The sequence below is a fragment of the Phascolarctos cinereus genome, unplaced genomic scaffold (genome assembly GCF_003287225.1).
Source record: "Phascolarctos cinereus isolate Bilbo 61053 unplaced genomic scaffold, phaCin_HiC Scaffold_726;HRSCAF=1367, whole genome shotgun sequence".
NCBI lineage: Eukaryota > Metazoa > Chordata > Mammalia > Diprotodontia > Phascolarctidae > Phascolarctos > Phascolarctos cinereus.
The window spans coordinates 113,159,012-113,179,486 of record NW_027556098.1 but is presented as its reverse complement, the minus strand read 5'-3'; the positions used below and the strand labels follow the sequence as shown (position 1 = coordinate 113,179,486).

The 20,475-nt window shown below is 36.3% G+C and overlaps 1 protein-coding gene across 1 annotated transcript in view; it reads left to right on the top strand.

The window, feature by feature from the left end:
* The window catches only part of POLQ (DNA polymerase theta), a 120,448-nt gene that overhangs the window by 39,349 nt on the left and 60,624 nt on the right, over positions 1–20,475 (top strand). Inside the window, 2 exon segments of the mRNA XM_078146725.1 lie at positions 15,876–16,069; positions 17,027–17,151. Coding sequence (XP_078002851.1) covers positions 15,876–16,069; positions 17,027–17,151 — 319 coding nt within the window.

The window sequence follows — 20,475 nt, the reverse complement described above, 5'->3', positions numbered from 1 at the left end:
TTCCACTAGTAGAAATAGACTTATTGCAGATGCAAATTAGTTTGTGGACAAATGTCTATTTATATGAACGTTGTGTTTAAGGTGACATTTGGATATTCACATGACCACTGCTTATCTAGATTCATTGATTCAGTAGATAGGTCTTAAATTACTACTATGAGCCTAGTGCCATATAAGATGCTGTGGGCCTATAAAAAATGGAACCAACGATGTTTGCTTAGCAGCATCTCCTTCTTCCACGTTATCACGTTCACCTGCTCTCTTACTATAACTCTAGTTCCCCTAATGCACAATATTTGTGACCCTAAGAAGTTGTTATTGTTTACAAATAGAATAGGTAAGGAAGATGTAGATTATATTTCCTTGGTAGTGATAATTGAAATCATGAGAATGGATGAATTTGCCAAAGGAGTAATTATCAAGAAGACAATGAAAGAGCTTGGAGAGTGTGCTTATGTAAGGGCTGGAGAGTATAAAGAAGACTTAGCAAAGGAAACACAAGTGGTAGGAAAGATAGGATAAAAACCAGGAAAGTACAGTGCCATTGAAGCCAAGAGAAGAGTGTCAGTAAGATGCATTGTGGTATAGTGTAATGAATGGTGGCCTGGGAGTCCAGAAGTATAGTTTCAACTCTGTAATTAACTCATTTTGAGACCTTGGATCATTCTCATTCATGGCTTTAGTTTCTTCCTTTGTAAAATGATGTTAGGTGTGGTGATCCTTTCCTCAGAAAAGGGCCTAAATCCTGTTATTATAAGGAATTTATGATCAGCGTTACAGTGCATGATATGGTGGAGAGAACGTTGGCCCTAGAGTCTGAGGTCCTGGGCTAAAATTCTGCCTTTGAATCATATGACATTTGTGACCTTGCACCAGTCATTTAACTTCCTTGGGCCTCAGTTTCCTTATCTATAAAATGAGCCTCTGAGGTCCCTTTTAGCTCTAAGTCTGTGATCCTATGAACTCTGGTCTAAGTGATTTATCACAATAGAATATGTTTTTAATAGGTACAGTGTTAAAAGCTACATTTATAATCTCTAGGAACTGGTAGTGAAACCAAACTGATTCTCTGACTTTCTATTGTGAATTGATTGTGAAGACAAGCCTTAAATCTATTAGGAAAAGATAGGGTATTTCATATACTCCTCCCATTTTTCTGGGCTTTACAAAGATTTAAAAAAAATTTTGGTGGATTTTTAAAAGTTAGATTTGTTAGGTTTTTCTAGGAGGAAGTAACTGAGTACCTTGTGTTTGATGCCAGAGCAATGCCCATAAAGAGACCAACTCTTTTTTTCTCCCTGCCTGCTCTGCAAACTCTGCATAGTTAGGTAGTTTTATTTGAGAAAGAGATTTTATTAGCATTAAAGAAAGCTTTATATACGATTGTTAATTTCAGAAAATTTGCTGTAACAGAGTAACAGCATGCTGCTACTTTGGGCCCCATAGTGGGCCATGGAAATAGTCTTATAATATAAACCCTGTTTTTGTAATGGAATTTTGCTCTATTTTACCTGAATGCATTCATGAATAGATAGTATTGCACCTCTGTTTTTATGATACCACTGAGCTTCTGATTTATAGTCAGTCTTGTTTCAAAAAATTTGAAAGGCAATCCAAGTAGCAATACTGATTTCAAACACTATCATGTTGGAAGTCTATTACTAGAGTGTACATTATAATAAAATAACGTAGAGGGGTCTAAGAAAGCTATATATTCATTTTATACTTTGCTTAAAGTGAATTTCTTCCAAATAGCAAATTTGTAAACAATAACAACTTTTTGCAGTTGTAAATGTTGTGTGCTGGGGTCTTGGGTTATGGGAATGTGGCAGGTGAATGCAGTGATGTATCGGGACGAGAATGCTGCTATGCCTATGTTTTAAAAAATTATTCTTGAATATAATAAAAACACAATAAAATTTAATTAGCTCTTCACAGGTGTTTAGAAATGTATTGGGGTATTTTATTTTTAAAAAGTGTTTTCTGAGGGAATTAGAGTGCTATTGACATATATAGGCTGATACTTGTAATGGTGTTTTTGTTCATGAATGCAATAATAATATGGAAATATTATTTCTGAAGTACTGAAGTTTGGGGGGAGATACATGTTGAAATGTTAGTTACATCTCCATAATGACCTCATTATTTACAGATCTTTTTCATTCTGTCATTAAAATATATGAATTATCTGAGCTCTGCCTTGCATCCATCAGAATGGTTCCATCTCCTTCATGGGCGTTGCTTTTCTTCTACTTGTTCATATGTTTGGCTTATTTGTAAATTGAGTGTTAACATTTATGTCTGCAATTGCCAAAGTACCTTTTGTGATAGTCTCCTGAAAGCCCACAAGATGGGGATATTTCCTTATGAAAATAAAGCATTTCCATCTTGGAATAAGATATCTCAAAATGAAATTTTCATTTTCCTCATTCCTCCTTTCTAAGATAGGAAATGACATTTATGTCTCCTTTTGGGGAAAATTTACTCACCTTTAGCATTGGACTATTATCTGTACTTTTTCTACTCAAAATATAAGTCTCACAGGTTTTTTTTAAAACAGACACCTGAGGTACATAGTGCTTTTCTTACATGCACTAAATAATTGTGTTCAATAAACATTTGATGAATTAATTAATTTGACAGACTACATGACTACTACATGTACTGTTTTGCACATTGGGAATACAAAGAATAATGTGTTTTCAAGGAATTTAGAATTAGAAGAATGAATAATTAGAATTGCATTTTCAGCATTATAGTCAATTAAGAGTCAGGTTTGCTCTGATCATGTGATGTAATTTGCTTTGAGGTCATTAGTGCTTTTCAGATCTTTTTTCCTGAGATACCAGTTTTGGCATCAGATGGGGGGTTTGTTTCTATTGGCTTGTTGCAGATTAGATTGCCACTAGATTTCTCATTTTTTGCCTGATAGGATTGGAATTTCCAAGTTCAATGATAATTTTAATCAGAACATTTAAAGTCCTTCGATAGTTACTTCTGAATCTCTTCATTTTTTCTAAAACCAGAATGGAGATATCTGTCTTTGAAGACCAGATAAAACCTTTTTTTCTGTTGTTTAGCGATTACTGCACTAATGATGCCAACCTGAATAGTCAGTATCCCATTGGGCTGTTGTAGCTATATCAGAGCAGTATCTGTGCAGTTTTGATAAAAGCTGTTAAAAAGCTATGAGCTATGGTTAAACTGACTGCTTCTCAAATCATAATTGGATATACTTTGTTACAAAGATGGATGTGTGATCTCATCAATGTGGATACTTCTTCCATTGGTAGAGGTCCTAATGCATTCAAGTTTATTTCTTCTGTGCTGTTGTTGTCCCCAAAGTGCTGGAGGCCTTTCTCTAACTATCTTGACAGTGGGTAGATACCAAGGGAGCATGCTGGCTGTTAGCTCTTTCATTACATGATTCATCCATTTTTTCTAGTTAGGCCCATAAATAATATACTATATGCTGTTTTATTTTCTAGGCAAGTTTTTGGTGATATGCTGTAGCCTACTAGTGCCTATTATATGTGTTTCCATTGTTGTTGAGGTGACTTGCATTTTTAATTGTTTGGAAAATGGGGTATTCTCTGACTTGAAGCCATACAGTAAGGATCATTAGTAAGAACATTGGTGTTAAAAATTGTTTCATGGAGAAGATTGGGGTTATTAAAAGCACTGTTCAGTTTTCCAAAGGCAAGCTAGCCTATCCAGTCAACCATCATAACTTTATTAACTGCGTCCCAGGCATTGTGTTAGTGGGGTTGCAAAGAGAAAAATGAAGTAGTCACTGCCTTCAAGTACTTTATATACTATCAGGGGAGACAGAATATGTGTGTGTGTGTGTGTGTGTGTGTGTGTGTGTGTGTGTGTGCGCGTGCGCGCGCATGCATGAGTATGTATAGAATACATGCCAAAAGAATGTAAGACAATGTGGTGGAGAAGGCTCTAGCTGCTGGAGGGATTGGGAAAGGCTTTGTATAGAAGATGGAGCTAGGGGCAGCTAGGTGGCACAGTGAATAGAGAACCGGCCCTGAAGTCAGGAGGACCTGAGTTCAAATCCGGCCTCAGACCAAACACTTGACACTTACTAGCTGTGTGACCCTGGGCAAGTCACTTAAACCCAATTGCCTAAAAAAAATAAAAAAGAAGATGGAGCTTAAGTAAGTCCTGAAGGAAGGAGGCAAGGGATTCTGTGAGGTGCAAGTGGGAAGGAATGCTTCCAGGCATAGGGGATAGTCAATACAAAAGAGTGGAAATAGAAGATGAAGTATCAGGTGTGGGGAATAATAATAATAAGCCTTCTGGTTAAACTATAGAATGTGGAAAGGGGAGCATGTATAATATTGGAAAGGTAGGTTGTGAAGGGCTTTAAAAAGAGAAGACTTTGTATTTAATCCTAATGGCTATAGGGAACCATTGTTGGTTTTTGAGTATGAAAGTGACATGCTCAGACATATCTTCCAGAAAAATGTCACTCATCAGCTATGTGGTGGATGGAGTTAAGAGAGGAGAAATTTGAGGCAGAGAAACAAACTAGGAAGCTATTGAAATAGGCCTGGTGAGGTGATGCAGACCTGAACTAGGGTAGTAGCTGTGTGAGTAGAGGTAAGGGAATGATGTAAGAGATGTTACAGAATTAGAAACAATAGGATTTGACAACTGATTTGGGGTGAGTGAGAATTAAAAGTTCAGGATGCCATAGAAGTTGTTAACCTGGACGACTGGAAGGACAGTGGTGTTCTGAAATGAAATAGGTAAATTTGGTAAAGGAGAGTAGGTTTAGGAGGAGAAACAATATTTCCTTTTGAACATATATTGAGTGTTAGATATCTCCAGGATATCTGGTTTGGAATGCCTGATATCTCTAGGATATCTAATTTGAAATGTCCCATAGATATACTTCTCCTCCCTTTCGTTACCAAATTCATAGAAAAGGCTGGTGAAAGGGAGAAGAAATATAGACTATCTTTAAGAGGTAATAAAATGAAATGAGGGTTTCTTAAGGATGGGGACAGGAAAATGGACTGGGGTATGTTTTTAGTTATCAGAGAAGGAACCAATAGATAGAGAGAATGAAAAATCAGCTAAGTTGCATAGTAGATATAGAGTGCTGGAATTGGAGTAAGAAAGACCTGAGTTCAAATCTTGCCTCACATACTTAATTGGCTCTGTGATTCTGGGCAAGTCACTTAACCATTTCCAGCTTCTCTTTCCTCGTCTATAAAGCAGGGATAATAGCATTAGCTGTACAAAGTTGTTCTGAGGATCAAATGAGATAATAATGTAAAGCAACTTGCAAACCTTAAAACAGTATATCAATACTTTTATCATGTCATTTTCCTTTTCAAATTTGGGCCCAGTACATTTTCCATCTTCAGTATTTGAGATGTGAGTACTGTACTGATGAACATACAAGATAGATGTATCTCTCACAAATGTATATCATGGTCTGAACAACTGGACAGTAGGTATTTTTCATTGACTTCGTCTTTCCTGTATGAATAGTGAGACTGAACAAATTTGAGTGATTATGGGTCTCATTTAAGAGACTTTGTATTTGTTCCTGGTCAGGATACATTCAGTTTGATGCCTTCCACACACAGGGGTGTTTGTAGGGCCTCGTCATCCATAGACTGTTGTGATGATGACAGACACTTCTGGCAAGCACACATCTCCCTGCTATTGGCTTTACTTGATAATAATAAAGGATCACTGAACAAGGTTATCACTTTTAGGTTGAAATGAATGAAAACCCCTAGAGAGAGAGTGTTTTGGGTAATTAATAACAAATTTATTAATTAGGCTAGTCAGCAATCAGTAAGATCTCTGGTAACCAGAGATACCAAGGGAGAACACCGTAAATCCCTTCTGAAAAGGGAATCTCCTGAAAAGTGAAAATCAGCCCTCATTGGTGGACATTCAATGAGGTGGTGGGCTAAAAGTCTTCAGTTTCTCCTGCCGAGAATTTGACTTGATCTTGAGACTGAGCAGCCTCAAGGCATCTGGGCAGGGGGAAGCCATCTCCATCTGTACTCTCCATCGGGTTTTCTCCTTCAAGAGCTGGGTCACTCTAAACTCTAATGAAGGAGATCAAGGATAGAGGTTCCTTCCCTCAGGGTAAGGGCTTGCCTGGACTGGATTCTATTTATGTTCTAAACAGAAATTAGGTCTCCTAGTTGGGTGATGAACATGAGAAGCATGTTCCTTGAGGGCTAGGAGCAATTTCATCAATCATCTATGCCCTTCAGAGACTGACTGACCTTAACAGGAGTTGGGCCTTTACAGAAAATGAAGAAAAAGGGTGGATCACAATGAATATTTAGTTATTAATATAATAGTAAATAAAATTAACTTCTCTCAAGATCTTTCAAGGAATATCATACAATTTTAAAACAATTCTTATAATGTTTTTAATATATTTTGTTGAAGGAGAGCCTTTTTAAGGAATATTTGTCTGAGCAGAGTCAATCCTTTTTTATAGTCAATAAATCATAATTATAGTGGGATCTTTATAGTCTTTGCACCTTTCAGTCAATTTTGAAACTATAAAGTTGTAGTCTAAAATAGGATTTTTTCTTTGTACAGTTCCCTTCTCATATTTTTATCAAAGGTATCTCAGCATGTGTATAGGTTATTCTCATAAAGATTTTATGGAGATGAGTAAATAGCCACTATTATTGATATTTTCATGATTACTTTTTTTGGGTAATATTTTATGGCCTATGATTTTTTTTTTTTTTGGAGTCTTTGGTATATTTTCTTTTAGAGAGCTTGAAAATTGATGTTTTAATATCCTCAGAACTGTGTCACTTCCAGCCTGACCTCTCTGTGTACTTGGTCTGATCTAGTTTCTCTTTCTTTCTTTGTTTTCTGTAAGTTCTTTCTGCTTCTACTTGCAAGACTAGGCATTTGTGATGTTAGAGTCTAAATATAGTAGCTTCATTGTCATTGATACAAAAAAATTTGTTACAGAAACTGACAGATTTTCTTTCCATTTCTTGTCTATTGTCTTCATTGACTTTTATCCATGAACATTTTCAGGATCTGGATCTTTTGCTAAGCTGCTCTGAACTTTTTTTACTTCTGCCATTTCCTGCTGTTTTGTAAGACAGCATCAGTAAGGTTTCTGCCATTGTCTAAGATTTTACAGATAAGTTTATAGTCCAAACTGTGATTCCTCAGCTCTCTTTGATTCTCTTTTGAAATGATTGATTTAGATCAGTCTTTAGGAAATGGCATTGGTTATGTTGAATTTTTGTTGTTGTTGTTTTTGATGAGGCAATTGGGGTTAAGTGACTTGCCCAGGGTCACGCAGCTAGTAAGCGTCAAGTGTCTGAGGTCGAATTTGAACTCAGGTCCTTGGTTATGTTGATTTTGTTTCTTTTAATCATTTTCTGTTTTTCATCATCAATAATTTATTAAGTGGGTGGGGTTAGAGTTGCATCAATTATGTGCCATTTTTATTTTATTCTAATTTTTCTATTCTAATTTGGTGTTGATTTACATCTTTGTTTTAATAAGATAATAGTGCAACTGTGCGAAGACCTTTGATTCAAGAATGACTCTTTTATTAGTCACCATTTACTTCTCATCTGTTAGAGAACATAGTCAATGTGGGTAACACCATCCATAAAGATAAATAGTACAGTTTATCAAAAACCACCATAACAGATCACGAATACAAATGTTTTATGTAAGCATTGTAGTCAAATACCATTGTAATTGCAGAAGTTGTAAATACTTGGAATACTTCAAAATGCCAGTGTTTGTAAATCTACCAAAGATTTATTTTTATACACATACCCTCTCACTCTTGTACAGTACATGGTGAATGGTTCTTTCCTATGAATTATGTAATATAGAGTGCCTCCTTTGAATACTCTAGTGGTATTTTTTTAAAACTAAGTTTAGATACAAGCTCATTGAAATGAGATGCCGCATCTTTATAAATTTATGTGTATAGTATTATATCACAATCATCTCTTGAGTATCTCTCATTGTTGGAATTATTCTTGTCATTACTATATCCCCATATAGTTCATTCCTTCATCCCCAATAAATTGAAATTATTTATATTTGGATTTGAAATATCTGTTTGTACCTCCACCAGAATATAAACATTTCTAACATTCTGGGAATTCACAACACAAAAAACAACAGTACCACACTTTGAAGACCCAGTTCTGCAAGAACTAGAAACCTTTTTGATCTCCTTTTTCTCTTCCTCATTCCTTTTTCAAGGATTGTGAGCAGTAGAGGTAACTACATGTTTTATTTTAAAAGGCCTTTTCCAACAACTGACTGTATAGTTTTTGAGGGAGACCCTCAAACCATACTTCTTTATAGTTATAGTTATACTTCATGCTATATGCTGAGTGAGAGAAAATCAGAGATAGTAATGCAAGCATGATCGCTTCTTTATCTGGTAAAACCTTAGCTGAAAGTAACTGAAATTTGACTATTTTAAATAGTCCTTGGAACTACTTTGAGTGTGTTTCCATTGCATTATGAAGGTATGATAAGTATAATTATTTAAATTAATTGGAAGTAAATTCAGAAAACTTTAAGCAAAGACACTATTGTAAATATGATTCAGACAAATATACTGTGATTAAAATCTAATAATAATTGTATATATAGAAATATTCCAGAGGTTGACAATCACTGACTTGTGTCAGAGCTTACAAAAGCCAGAGTTTTTGATAGTTCCCAAAACCTAGACTCAATTTGAAATCTAGATGAGGTTGAAATGTTATACATAACGAAATTCTAGTTTTGGAAATGAAATTAAGGTATACATAATAAAACTTTTCATTTGCCTTAATGTCTAATGGTGATTCCTAATCTGCTGTATCTTTGTAGTTCTCCAATAATTTTTTATTGTATGTTGAGTGTATGAGGTGTTCAGGAGGTTTAGCACATCTGGTGTAAGAGTTTGCTCCTCCACCTTTGGTGTCCACCTGACACTCAACTCTGACCTGTGTCTCCAAGACACTGTAGCATGTGCAGTGGTCACACCTTGTAAACTGTCTGGGCAGACTTGCTAAACCAGGTTGAGGGTAACTGACAAGCCTTAAAGCCAGAGGTGAGTTAGAGGGATGTCTACCCCAAGCATGTGAAGATTTACACTGGTGGAATAGGATAAGAACAATTTGTTCCAATGGATATGAAGGCGGCTGAAGCAGGCACTGTGGAGCTCTTAGATCTTGTTCAGACACCAGAGACACCAAGGTCATCCATTGCATCCTGAGCCATCCCCAATCATCTTAACTTTTGTCTTGCTCTTGGACTTCGATGATTCGGTAAGAGAATGAGGTCAATGACTTTGTGCAACTCTGCCTCACTTAAATCCAATTCATTTGTATCACCACGTGATGTCATTGGTTCTCTTAGAAAAAAAAGGACAAACAACATATGTTACTCATTCTTTAAACTGTTTTAGAAACAGCTGAAATTATATCCTTTTTATCTGTTTCTCACAGACCAATGCTGGTTATTTGGGAAGAAAGAACAGTTATAAGGCATCATGTAAGACCTCATATGAGTGCATGCCAGGGCACTTAATCCAAAATAGCTCAGCTTAATTTTGTTTTAAGCCCATAAACACTCTTAGCAATTACTTGTTCAAATGTCTTCTGGAATTTATAGTTAAATAGTCCAGAAGGTATTAGAATTTATTTATTTTGAGTCAGGCTTTGAATGATTTTTTTCCCCCTCAGTCTTCTTGAAATTCCCTTTCTCCAGTAGTTAATGTTCCATTTCTCTAAATGTCTACCAATGCTAATTTTTCCCGTTTTGCCTCTCTGCATTTGGGCTCTTGAGTGCCACAGTCTTAGCAGTGACACTTTCTTTGTGGTTAAATTGTGTTTTCCTTTCACACTCTACTCTCTATTACAAGTGAGAATATTACAAACTCTGTATTTAAAAGACAAAGACATGAATACAAGTACCTATTATTTATTGACATTAGACTAAAATTGTATTTTTCATATTTAATAACTACAAGTAAGACTTTAGTTACCTGGGACTCTTAGAATTAATCTTTATGAATTGCCATTTTTTTTAATGTGAGGCATTTGGGATTAGGTGACTTGCCCAGAGTCACACAGCTAGTGAGTGTTATGTGTCTGAAGCTGGATTTGAACTCAGATCCTCCTGACTCCAGGGCCAGTGCTCTATCCACTGTGCCACCTAGCTGCCCCAAATTGCTGTTTTTTGGGGGGAATTGATTAAAGCATACCAAAACTTTTTATTTTAACTTTAAGTGGAAATTTTCAAGAGCTCATACATTTCCTGCCTTCTTAAACAAAAAGCATTAATGCATTCCACAAGCATTTATTAAATGTCTACTTTGTGCCAAGCACAATTCTAGGACCTGGACATATAAGACAGAAATGAAACAGCAATCCACAAGGAGCTTACATTCTATTAGGGTGAAACAACATGCACATATATAAATAAAAATAATTTTAGGGTAAAGGAAAGCATTAACAACTGGGATATTAAGAAAGACTTCACCTAGGAGGTAGACTTGAGCTGAGTTTTGAAGGAAGTCAAGGTTTCTGAGAGGAGTGAATGCATTCAACAGCCTGTGCAAAGACTGGGGCAGGAGAGGCATTTGTTGCTGAGTCAGTAAGTAGATCAGTTTGTCTGGAATATATTGGCAGTGAACCAGAGAGAGTATAATGTGTGATAGCCTGGAAAAGGTACTCCGGGGACAGATTGTGAAGGACTTTAAATGCCAACGAGGAGTTTGTATTTGATACCAGAGAAAAATATGAGGCCACTATATCTTTCTGAGCAGGAAAGTAAAATGCTTAGGTCCATGCCTTAGGAATGTCAATTTGGTAGTTGTGTGGAAGATGGATTGGGAAAGGAGAGAGACTGAATACAGGGAAATCAGTTATGCTGTTGAAGTAGTCCAAGTGAGAAATAAGAAGGCCTGAAATAGAATACTAACTATGTATGGAAGCAAGAGATGTCAAAGAATAAACAAAATTTAGCAATTAACAGAATAATTTGGAGTAATAGGGAAGAGTCAAAGATAGCTACTAGGTTTTGAATCTTAATGACTGGGAAAGATGGTAGTGCTGTAAGTAAAAGAGATTTTTGGAGGAGAGGAGTAACTTAGTGGTTGAGAGAAGAAAGTGAATTTTGTTCTAGATCTGTTGAGGTTGAGATGTCTGTGGGACATCTAGTTGGAAATGCTTACCTCACAGTTGGTGCTACAGCACTAGAGCTCAGGAAAGAGCCTAAAGCTGGATTTATAGTTATCTGCATGCATTGCAAGGGGTTAAAGTGAGAGGAGGAAGGGAGCTAATGAGTGTAGGTATTTTTTTATCTAAGAGTTTAAGTGTGAGTGGACAGATGTAGAGTAGTAATTTAAGGATTAAGTATATGGTTAAGTGAAGATTTTTAAAAATTTTTATTTAAAAAATTTATTTTTAGTTTTCAGCATTCACTTCCATAAGAATTTGAGTTTTAAATTTTCTCCCCCTTCCACTTCTCCCCCTCCCCTCCCCAGATGGTGTGCAATCTAATACAGACTCTACTTATGCATTCATATTAAGCATATTTTCACATCAATCATGATGTAAAGAACAATTAGGACTAATTGGGAGGAACCAGGAGAAAGAAGAATCAGAATAAAACAATGAAAGAAAAGGAGAACAAATAGTATGCTTCCATGTGCATTCAGATTCCACAGTTCTTTCTCTGGATGTGGATAGCTTTTTCCATTGTGAGTCTTTTGGAGTTGTCTTAGATCCTTGCAGTGCTGAGAAGAGCTAAGTCTGTTAATCAGTCATCACACAGTATGGCTGTTACTGTGTACAGTGTTCTCCTGGTTCTGCTCACTTCACTTAGCATCAGTTCATATAAGTCTTTCCAGGTTTTTCTGAAGTTGGCCTGCTTATCATTTCTTATAGCACAATAGTATTCCATTACATTCGTATACCACAACTTGTTCAGCCATTCCCCAATTGATGGGCATCCCCTCAGTTTCCAATTCTTTGCCACCACAAAAGAGCTGCTATAAATATTTTTGTACATGTGGGTCCTTTTCCTATTTTTATGATCTCTTTGGGATACAGACCTAGAAGTGGTATTGTGGGGACAAAGGATATGCACAATTTTATAGCCCTTTGGGCATAGCCCCAAATTGCTCTCCAGAATATTTGGATCATTTTACAACTCCATCAACAATGTATTAATGTTCCAATTTTCCCACATCTTCTCCAACATTTATCATTGTCCTGTTTTGTCATGTTAGCCAGTCTGATAGGTGTCATTTTGATTTGCATTTCTCTAATCAGTAGTGATTTAGAACATTTTTTCATATGACTATAGATAGCTTAATTTCTTCCTCTGAGAACTGGCTGTTCATATCCTTTGACCATTTATCAATTGGGGAATGAAGATTTCTTTTAAAGAATGGGGGAGAACTAGGCATACTTGTAAGTAGCAGAGAAGGAACCAGAAGAAGAGATTAAAGACAGTTTGGGGGTGAATTTCTGGAAATGAGACAGAATGGGATCAAGGACATGGAAAAGAGCCACTTCTCCATCAGACACTGGAGTAAAAGAGAGGGAAATTGGGGATGATGTTAAGGGGTGTTTAGGTGTGAAGCATGGGAGAAGAGGGAAATCTTGGCAAATGCTCTCTATTTTTTGAGCAAAATATGAGGCAATAGCCTCTATTGAGGAAGATGGGGGAAGAGGAGAAAAAGGTCTTGTGGGAAGCTTGAGAATAAAAGAGGGTTTAGATCTGTAGCTATGGGGAGTGAGACAGTGAGTAATTGCCTTTTTTAGTGGATAAGAGTTTTTTAAAATAAATTGGTAATTTGTCACTGGGCTAACCTAGGACACTCTCTCTACATTTTTCATATAAAACATTAAAAAAATTATAGCGCTCATTGTTACATATCGTTATCATCAGATTCATCATCTGCGTTTAAAGACTCCTTTGCATATTTCTCTTTGGTTACTTTTTGAACCAACTGAACTCCAGTTCAAAAGCTTTGTCCTTAACTTTGTCATGTAGAATCTCTGTTATTTTTGCTCTTTTTAAAACAGCATCACGTGTGTTTTTTTTTTTAATCTGGAGTTTCTGACATTTTTTTCTGCTTCCTTAGTTTTGCCAGTGTCACACATTCCATTGTGTGGTACATATGGCAAAATGGTACATTTTGCGTTATCTGAAACATGCAATTGCTCAGTTACCTAGAGTTATGTTCCTTCATTCACATGATAAGATCCTAACATGAACGTGCAACTAGAATGTCTGACAGCTGAGTGTGTGAGCATTTACACATAGGGTTACTCTGTGAAGTGTTTTGGTAGAATACCATAGCCATAGTTAGGTCTGAAGATGGAGGCTTCTTTCGCTTTGTTTGCTAGCAAACCTACTACTGCCAGTCCTACATGTTGATCAATGTTAAAAAAGCATTTGTTAGAAACTTCATAAAGTTTAGAAACTTTTCTATGCCAAAAATGACACTATCTTTCCATCTGATTCTGATAATTGTGCTTTCATAGCATATATTCCATTTGAAAAGCTCCTCCATTAGGAGAGAAAGTTGAAGCCAAGAGGTCATGTCTTTTCCTCTGGTATTCCAGGTGCTTATGTTATGAAGAGGTCTCTTCAGGGCCTAACGTCACAGTTTAATCACATGATCCAATGATGTCATTAGGAACATTCTTATACTTTGGTTCTTTGTCTTTTTTTCTTTCTTTCTTTCTTTTGTGGACAAAGTATCCTCTGTTTTAGTCTTTCCATTCATGACTGTTTTTTTCCCAGGCTTGTTCCTCACAGGAGGACAATGGAGTCTTTGCTTGGAAGAATTTCTAAATTTCTCCATATGAATTACAGACTAGACAGAGGTGACAGTTGAGGGAACTACACTAAGATTCTAGTGTTGGAGAGAAAAAGCATCGATTTATCAAAATAGGATGTCTCCAGTTTTTTAACTCCCTTTTATACCTTGTTTTGCTCCATTAGAATGTAAGCTCATTGGGTCAGGCACTGACTTTTCTTTTTGCTTATATATGTATTTCCAACTTTTACCACAGTGCCTGGTAAGTACTTCACAAATGCTTGTAGCTTGCCTCACTCGCCTATATATGCATTCATTTGCTAGGAAGCAATAACATTTCATTTACATTCACAGATGAAGGCTGGCACTTGCAGTTACAAGACTCCTAAACAGAACACATTTACTTATGCATTTTGTCAGCATGGGTGTTTTACAGAGACTGGAAGTTATGGAATGAATTGTAGCAGTCACAGTTTTGTTGACCTGACTGTACCTATGCTATAATCCTTCTGTTGTTACTGGTCTTGTTTTGTTTTGTTTTGTTTTCTGTTGATTTATCTGTTTATGTTCAAGGTATTTGAACTTACTTCATTCTAGAATTTTTGGTACTTTCTCTCCCTACCCCTTCCCCTCTTATTTTCCTTATCACTCAGGTCTGTCTCCCTTCCTCTGTTTGTCATTTCTTTGGAGGTTAGATTTCAAAGTGTGTCAGCCTTTTCCCAGACTTTGCAATTTGTGGTTCACCAGCATACATCTTTGCCCCAGCTGACTTTTGGGTGGTCAAAACTGGCCCTACCTGGATGCCATGTTCACAGTTCCCTACATGCATGCATAGTGTCGTGTCCTGGTGACCTGTCCCACTCTCTCTGTTACTTAGCTCTTTGACCTCACATTGGAAGTTCAGAGCCTTCTGGCACCAGCAGTTCAGAGCCTGCTTTTCCAGGTATTGGCAGTTCAGAGCTACCAGGAGTTCAGAGCTTTGCAGCATTGGTACTTCCAGATTATAGCCACCAGCAGGCTTTTGCTTCTGAAGTGATATGGACAAGCTGGCCACAAAGGCCTGAAGAAGCTTCTACAACCTGAAGCCAGGTTGTTCATGACACTGGAAAGAGGAAGGGCGAACCACGTTGTAGTGGTGGGTTTTGATGTAAGCCTGTGACTTGTCCTCGAGTCTGCAAGTGTAGCCTTACTGCTGGCAGAATGGGAGGTGGGGGAGAGGTGCTGAGTGAGCTAAGGGTCAATGAGTATCAGTTTCTGGGGCTTGTTTTTTCTTGTTTTTATTTTTGTTTTTTGTTTTTCAGCCTTCTTTTGGATCATTGTCTTAGACCTTGGAAACTGTTAAAGTTGCTTTGTCTTTGGCATGTAGTTTCTGTTTTGGGGAGGTTGTGAGGATTGGAAAAAATGTGTAGTCCACCATCTTGTTGCTCATGTGACCTAGCAATGGTGATGTCTTTACCAGAACTAGAGATGGCTGGAAGAGGCCTGGATTTGGGAGGGACAGATAATGACATCTGTTTTGGACATGTTAAGTTTGAGATGTCTCAGGAACATCATTTATTGTACCATTAATTTAAAATTGGGAGGGACCTTCAACAATAGGTATTCTGCTCCCTCTCTCCCCCCTCCCCCTAATCGTACAGATAAAGTTACTGGAGCCCAAAGAGTTGAAGGGATTTCCCCACAGCCACACAAGTAAAGCTGTGGTCTGAATCTAAGTCCCTGACTCCAAATATTTCTATTATATTCTGCTTCTTCAGATAATGCACAGTGGTTCTGAGGAAGAGCTTGAGGGATGCTTTGAGCAAAGTGGGGTTTTTTGGACTTAGTGGCATGAATTTTGGCAGTTTAGAAGCATTTTTGCTTACATATAGGTTTTTGGTTCATGTTCTGGATAAGTGAGATATGAAATGTTTAGAAATGTAGTTTTGCGAAACTTAGTTTAACATGAAGTTGACCAATATGGTTCTACTCCTTTGTTAATGACATAGTTTTGTTACTTTCTACGTAATTGTAATTTTCCATCCCTGTCTCTTCCCCCCCCCCCCCCCGACCATAGGTTACTCCTTTGTATGAAGATTGGACAGCTATTGATTGGTACCGCTTTTTCTGTCTATGGGAGAAATTGCCCATCTCCCTGAAGAGGGTGGCAGAACTAGTGGGAATTGAAGAAGGTTTCTTGGCCCGTTCTGTAAAAGGAAGAATCATAGCCAAAACTGAGAAACAGCACCGACAAATGGCCATCCATAAAAGGTAGTGGTATTTTTATCATCATAAGTCTCTTATTATCCAAGGATAGATAGCATTTTGGTTTCTTTGTAGCAAATCTCATTTTGAATTTCTGCTTTCTGAACTTCCTTGTTGTTACAAATAAATTTCTCTTGAATTTGACTTATGCATTTCAGCAAGATCTGGAAGGGACGGCTTTTTTTTTTTTTACAAGAAGAGGGAAATTACTCAAAGGCTTAGTCTTGGGAAGCTGGACATTTTAGCTTTTCCGACCTTGATAAATGTGATTGAGTTTGGTTTCATATTCCTTAAACATCATGTATTCCATATTAAAATGTAACTCCAAAAATTAATTCCAAATTTAACTATAAGTATGAGCTTAGGCTGCATGCTATTGTGGGTTATTTGTGCCATTCTTTACTTTTTTTGTACAGATGATAAAAATCTTACTTGGTTTTGACATAGAATTTTTAATCCAAGTGCAAATATAGCTTTCTTATAACAAATTCTGAGAACTGTCTAGATTCTTTTATTGATTTGAAATTTTTAAAATGATATATTCCTTTGTAATATTTCTATAATTAATAGTTTAAAGTTGGAAATCTTTTTTTATACAGATTTAGTTTCAATGATTAGACAGTTTAAATAAAGCATTTTGTAAGCATTATTTTCTTTCTCTTTAGCCATTCTTCTGTTTAGTATTAGTCCCAGATTTGAGAGATTAACTTAAATTCATTATTTACAGTTCTTTACAGCATTTGTAAATAGCTTGGATTTTAATACTGGAAGAATCGGATATCTGAGCATCTTTGGCCCTTATATATATTATATGTCCCATAAAGCAGGGATCAAATGAATCAATAAATAATTTCATGCTATTGTGATAAAATAAAGCACTTTGCAAACATAAATTGATATACAAATGTATATATCACACATGAATATTTTTTCCACATTTTCATATAGTGTTTCTCTTTACAGATTTTTCACTAGCCTTGTACTATTAGATTTAATCAGTGAAGTTCCCTTGAAGGATATTATTCAGAAATATGGTTGTAATCGTGGACAGATTCAGTCTTTACAACAATCAGCTGCAACTTATGCAGGTGAGTTAGAGAAATGGAGAGGGTTTTGCAAACCTTGAAGTTCTATATAAGTAGAATGAATATATAATTAAAAATAAATATATATGAACAATTTTATATAAATATTTCAACATCAAGTTCTATACAAATAGTTATTATTTCTAGGTCATTTTATTGCTACATTTGAGTATTGTTTTCTTATAAAGAGTATCTTCTGCATCTGTTGATATCACCATGTGGTTTTTGATGTCTTTAGTATAATCAATTATGTTGATTGTTTTCCTGGTATTGAATTATCCATACTTTCATTCCTGACATAAATGCAACTTGGTCATTATGAATGATTTCTTAGATGAAGTGCTGTAGTAAGTTTGACAGGATTTTATTTCAAAAATTTGAATTGCCATTCATTAATAATGTTGGTCTGTAGTTCTTTATTTTATTATTCCCTGATTTAGGTATCAGGGCTGATTTTTTTTTGTTAGGATCTTTTTGTTGTTAATTTTGAAAATATACCCTAAATCTGTTTTGTTTTTTTTTTTTCAAAGAGTTTCTTCTTTCAAGGAATTGGTTCCTGTGGGCCTAAAGTTTCTTTGCACTGACTGATTCTTTTATTTAGAGAGGTTAGCTGTTGGAGGAGGGGCAGCTTTTCCCTCAGGCAGCTTCAGTTACCTTCAGATGTTTATTTAGCAACTGGTCTGTACATACCCCTGTTCTGAGTTTAATATAAAGTTTACAGAATTTATAGTTTAGTGGAGGACCAGTATACTTCCACAGAGAGTACACAGTGATGTGTGATAAGTGCGTTGGATAAATTCTAACACAGAATTGCTTGAGGCATGAAGAGGAAAAGGGCATTTATTACCAACAGAATTCTGGGACCTGGAAGTCCCATTAAGAATCCCATTCTGTTTTGTTCCCCATGGACTTAACATTTTTAGATTCTTTCTGTTGCTTCTCTAGGGAGAGAAAGAATACCCTATTGTGCATTGAAAGATGTGTATTTTTACATATGTAGGCTTTTTTTAAAATGAAAGACTGGAAGAAAAGATGGAATTGTGCATAACTAGAGTGGGTAATAGAGTTAAGTTTTTGAAGAAGGAAAGAAGAGATTAGTGGAGAAGGAAATATTGAAGGTGCTAAAGGAGCAGAATGATTATTATAGGATCAAGTTTTCTAGAAGGGATAGAAAGGGCACTTATTGCAAGTACTGAGCGATACTTGAAAGTGGTGTTGAATATATAACCTGTATAGCTTAATTCCATGTGAGATAGGAAACAGTATCCTTTAAAAATGTTATTCCCTTGAGGAATAGTTAACCTAAACAGCTCTTCTCCATCCTAATATGATTCTGTGTTTCTCAGGAAACATAAAAATGAGGTCCCTGAAATTACGTCAGTGTTAGAATAATGCCAGATTTTCTTCTTCAAGAATGTACCACAAGTTTCAGAAGTTGCTGAGCTCTATTTTAGAATTAGTTTGTCAATATGTAATTATTGAGTGCTTATTTTGTGGCAGGCACTGTGCTGAATGCTGGGGGTGTAAAGAAAGATACAGTCTCTGTTCTCAAGGAGTTCACAGTCTAATGAGGGAGACAAGATTCAAACAACTATGTACATGCAATTCATATACAAAATAAATTGGAGATAATCAACAGAGAGAAGGCCCTGATATTAAAGGGTGGGGGGAGATCAGGAAAAACTCCTTGTAGAAGGTGAGATTTCATCTGCTACTTGAAGCAAGCCAGGAGGAGGAGATGAAAAGGGAGAGAAACTCCAGATACAGAGGTGAGCAAAGCCATTGAAAATGCCTTCGGTTTTGGACATTTGGTATTTAAGATGTCCATAGGACATTCAATTCTAGATGTCATGTAGGCAGTTGGAGGTGAGAGTCTGCAGGTTAAAAGAGAGATTAGGGCTAGATAAGTTGATTTGAGAATCATCTGCATAGAGATGATAATTGAATCCGTTGGAGCTGATGAGATCACAAAGTGAAGTAGTATAGAAGAGATGTCCCAGGACAGAGCCCAGGGGGACACCTAAGGTTAGGAGGAGTGACTGAAGATCTAACTGTCTTATATTGTAAGCATTTTCAGGGTAGAGAAGCTCCATTTTTGTAAGCCTAGCATCTGAGGTACTTTCTTGTATATAATAGGTCCTTAATAAATATATGTTGAGTTTAATGTAATTCTTTTATGTGTCCTTCATTCATTGCTACAGTTGTGGTACTTTCTGAAATTATTGCTATGTTAAAATAATACCAAATACAAAAACTCAAAATATTGTCTACTTCTAAATTTTACAGGTAAGCTTATTTTGTGAGAGGGAGTGTGGCTTTAGTGTATGGTGAACTGGCCTTGGGGCCAGGAAAACATGAGTTCTCTAATACCTTTGCCTTAACCCCAAATGGATTTATGACCCTTGGCAAGTCACTTAACAACTCTGAGTTCACTAGGAAACTCTCTAAGACTATAATTTGCAGAAAAGGTGGCAACCTGCATTCTTCACTGGGGAATTTCCTAGATGAATGAGATTACAGGTCCAATCCCTATCCCTTTGCTTAAGTTGTTATTTTAACTTTTACTTTTAAAAAACTAACAACTATTTATTTTCACTTGTTCCCCCTCCTCCCCTCCTTGAATAGAAGAAAAGTAGAACGCTTTTCTTTTTGAGGCAATCAAGGTTAAGTGACTTGCCCAGCATCACACAGCTCAGAAGTGTCAAGTGTCTGAGGACAGATTTGAACTCAGGTCCTTCTGATTTAAAGGCTGGTGCTCTATCCACTGTACTACCTAGCTGTCTCAGAACACTGTTAACAAACATGCTTAGTCAAGCAAAATAAATTCCCAAATTGGCCATGTCCAAAAATATATGTTTCATTCTGTTTCTTGAATCCATCACATCTGTCTTACGAGATGGAAGTTATGCTTCATCTTTAATTGTCAGGAATTTTGGTTTATCATTGCATTGATCAGCTCTGAAGTCTTTTAAAGTTATTTGTTTTTACAGTTTGTTATTGTATAGATTTTTCTCCTAGTTCTGCTCACTTCACTGTGCTTTGGTTCACATAAGCCTTCCCAGGTTTCTCTGTGACAGTCCCTTACATCATTTCTTATGGTGCATTTATGTACCGTTACACTTATATACCATAATTTGTTTAGCCATTCTCCATGTGATAAATACTTCCTTAGTTTTCAGTTCTTTGGCCTTACAAAGAGTTGCTATAAGTAATTTTGTACATATGGGTCTTTTTCCTTTTTTAAAATCTTTCGGGGTATAGGCCTAGCAGTAATATTACTAGGACAAGGCTATTGTTTAGTGATATTCTGGGTATGTTCCAAATTAC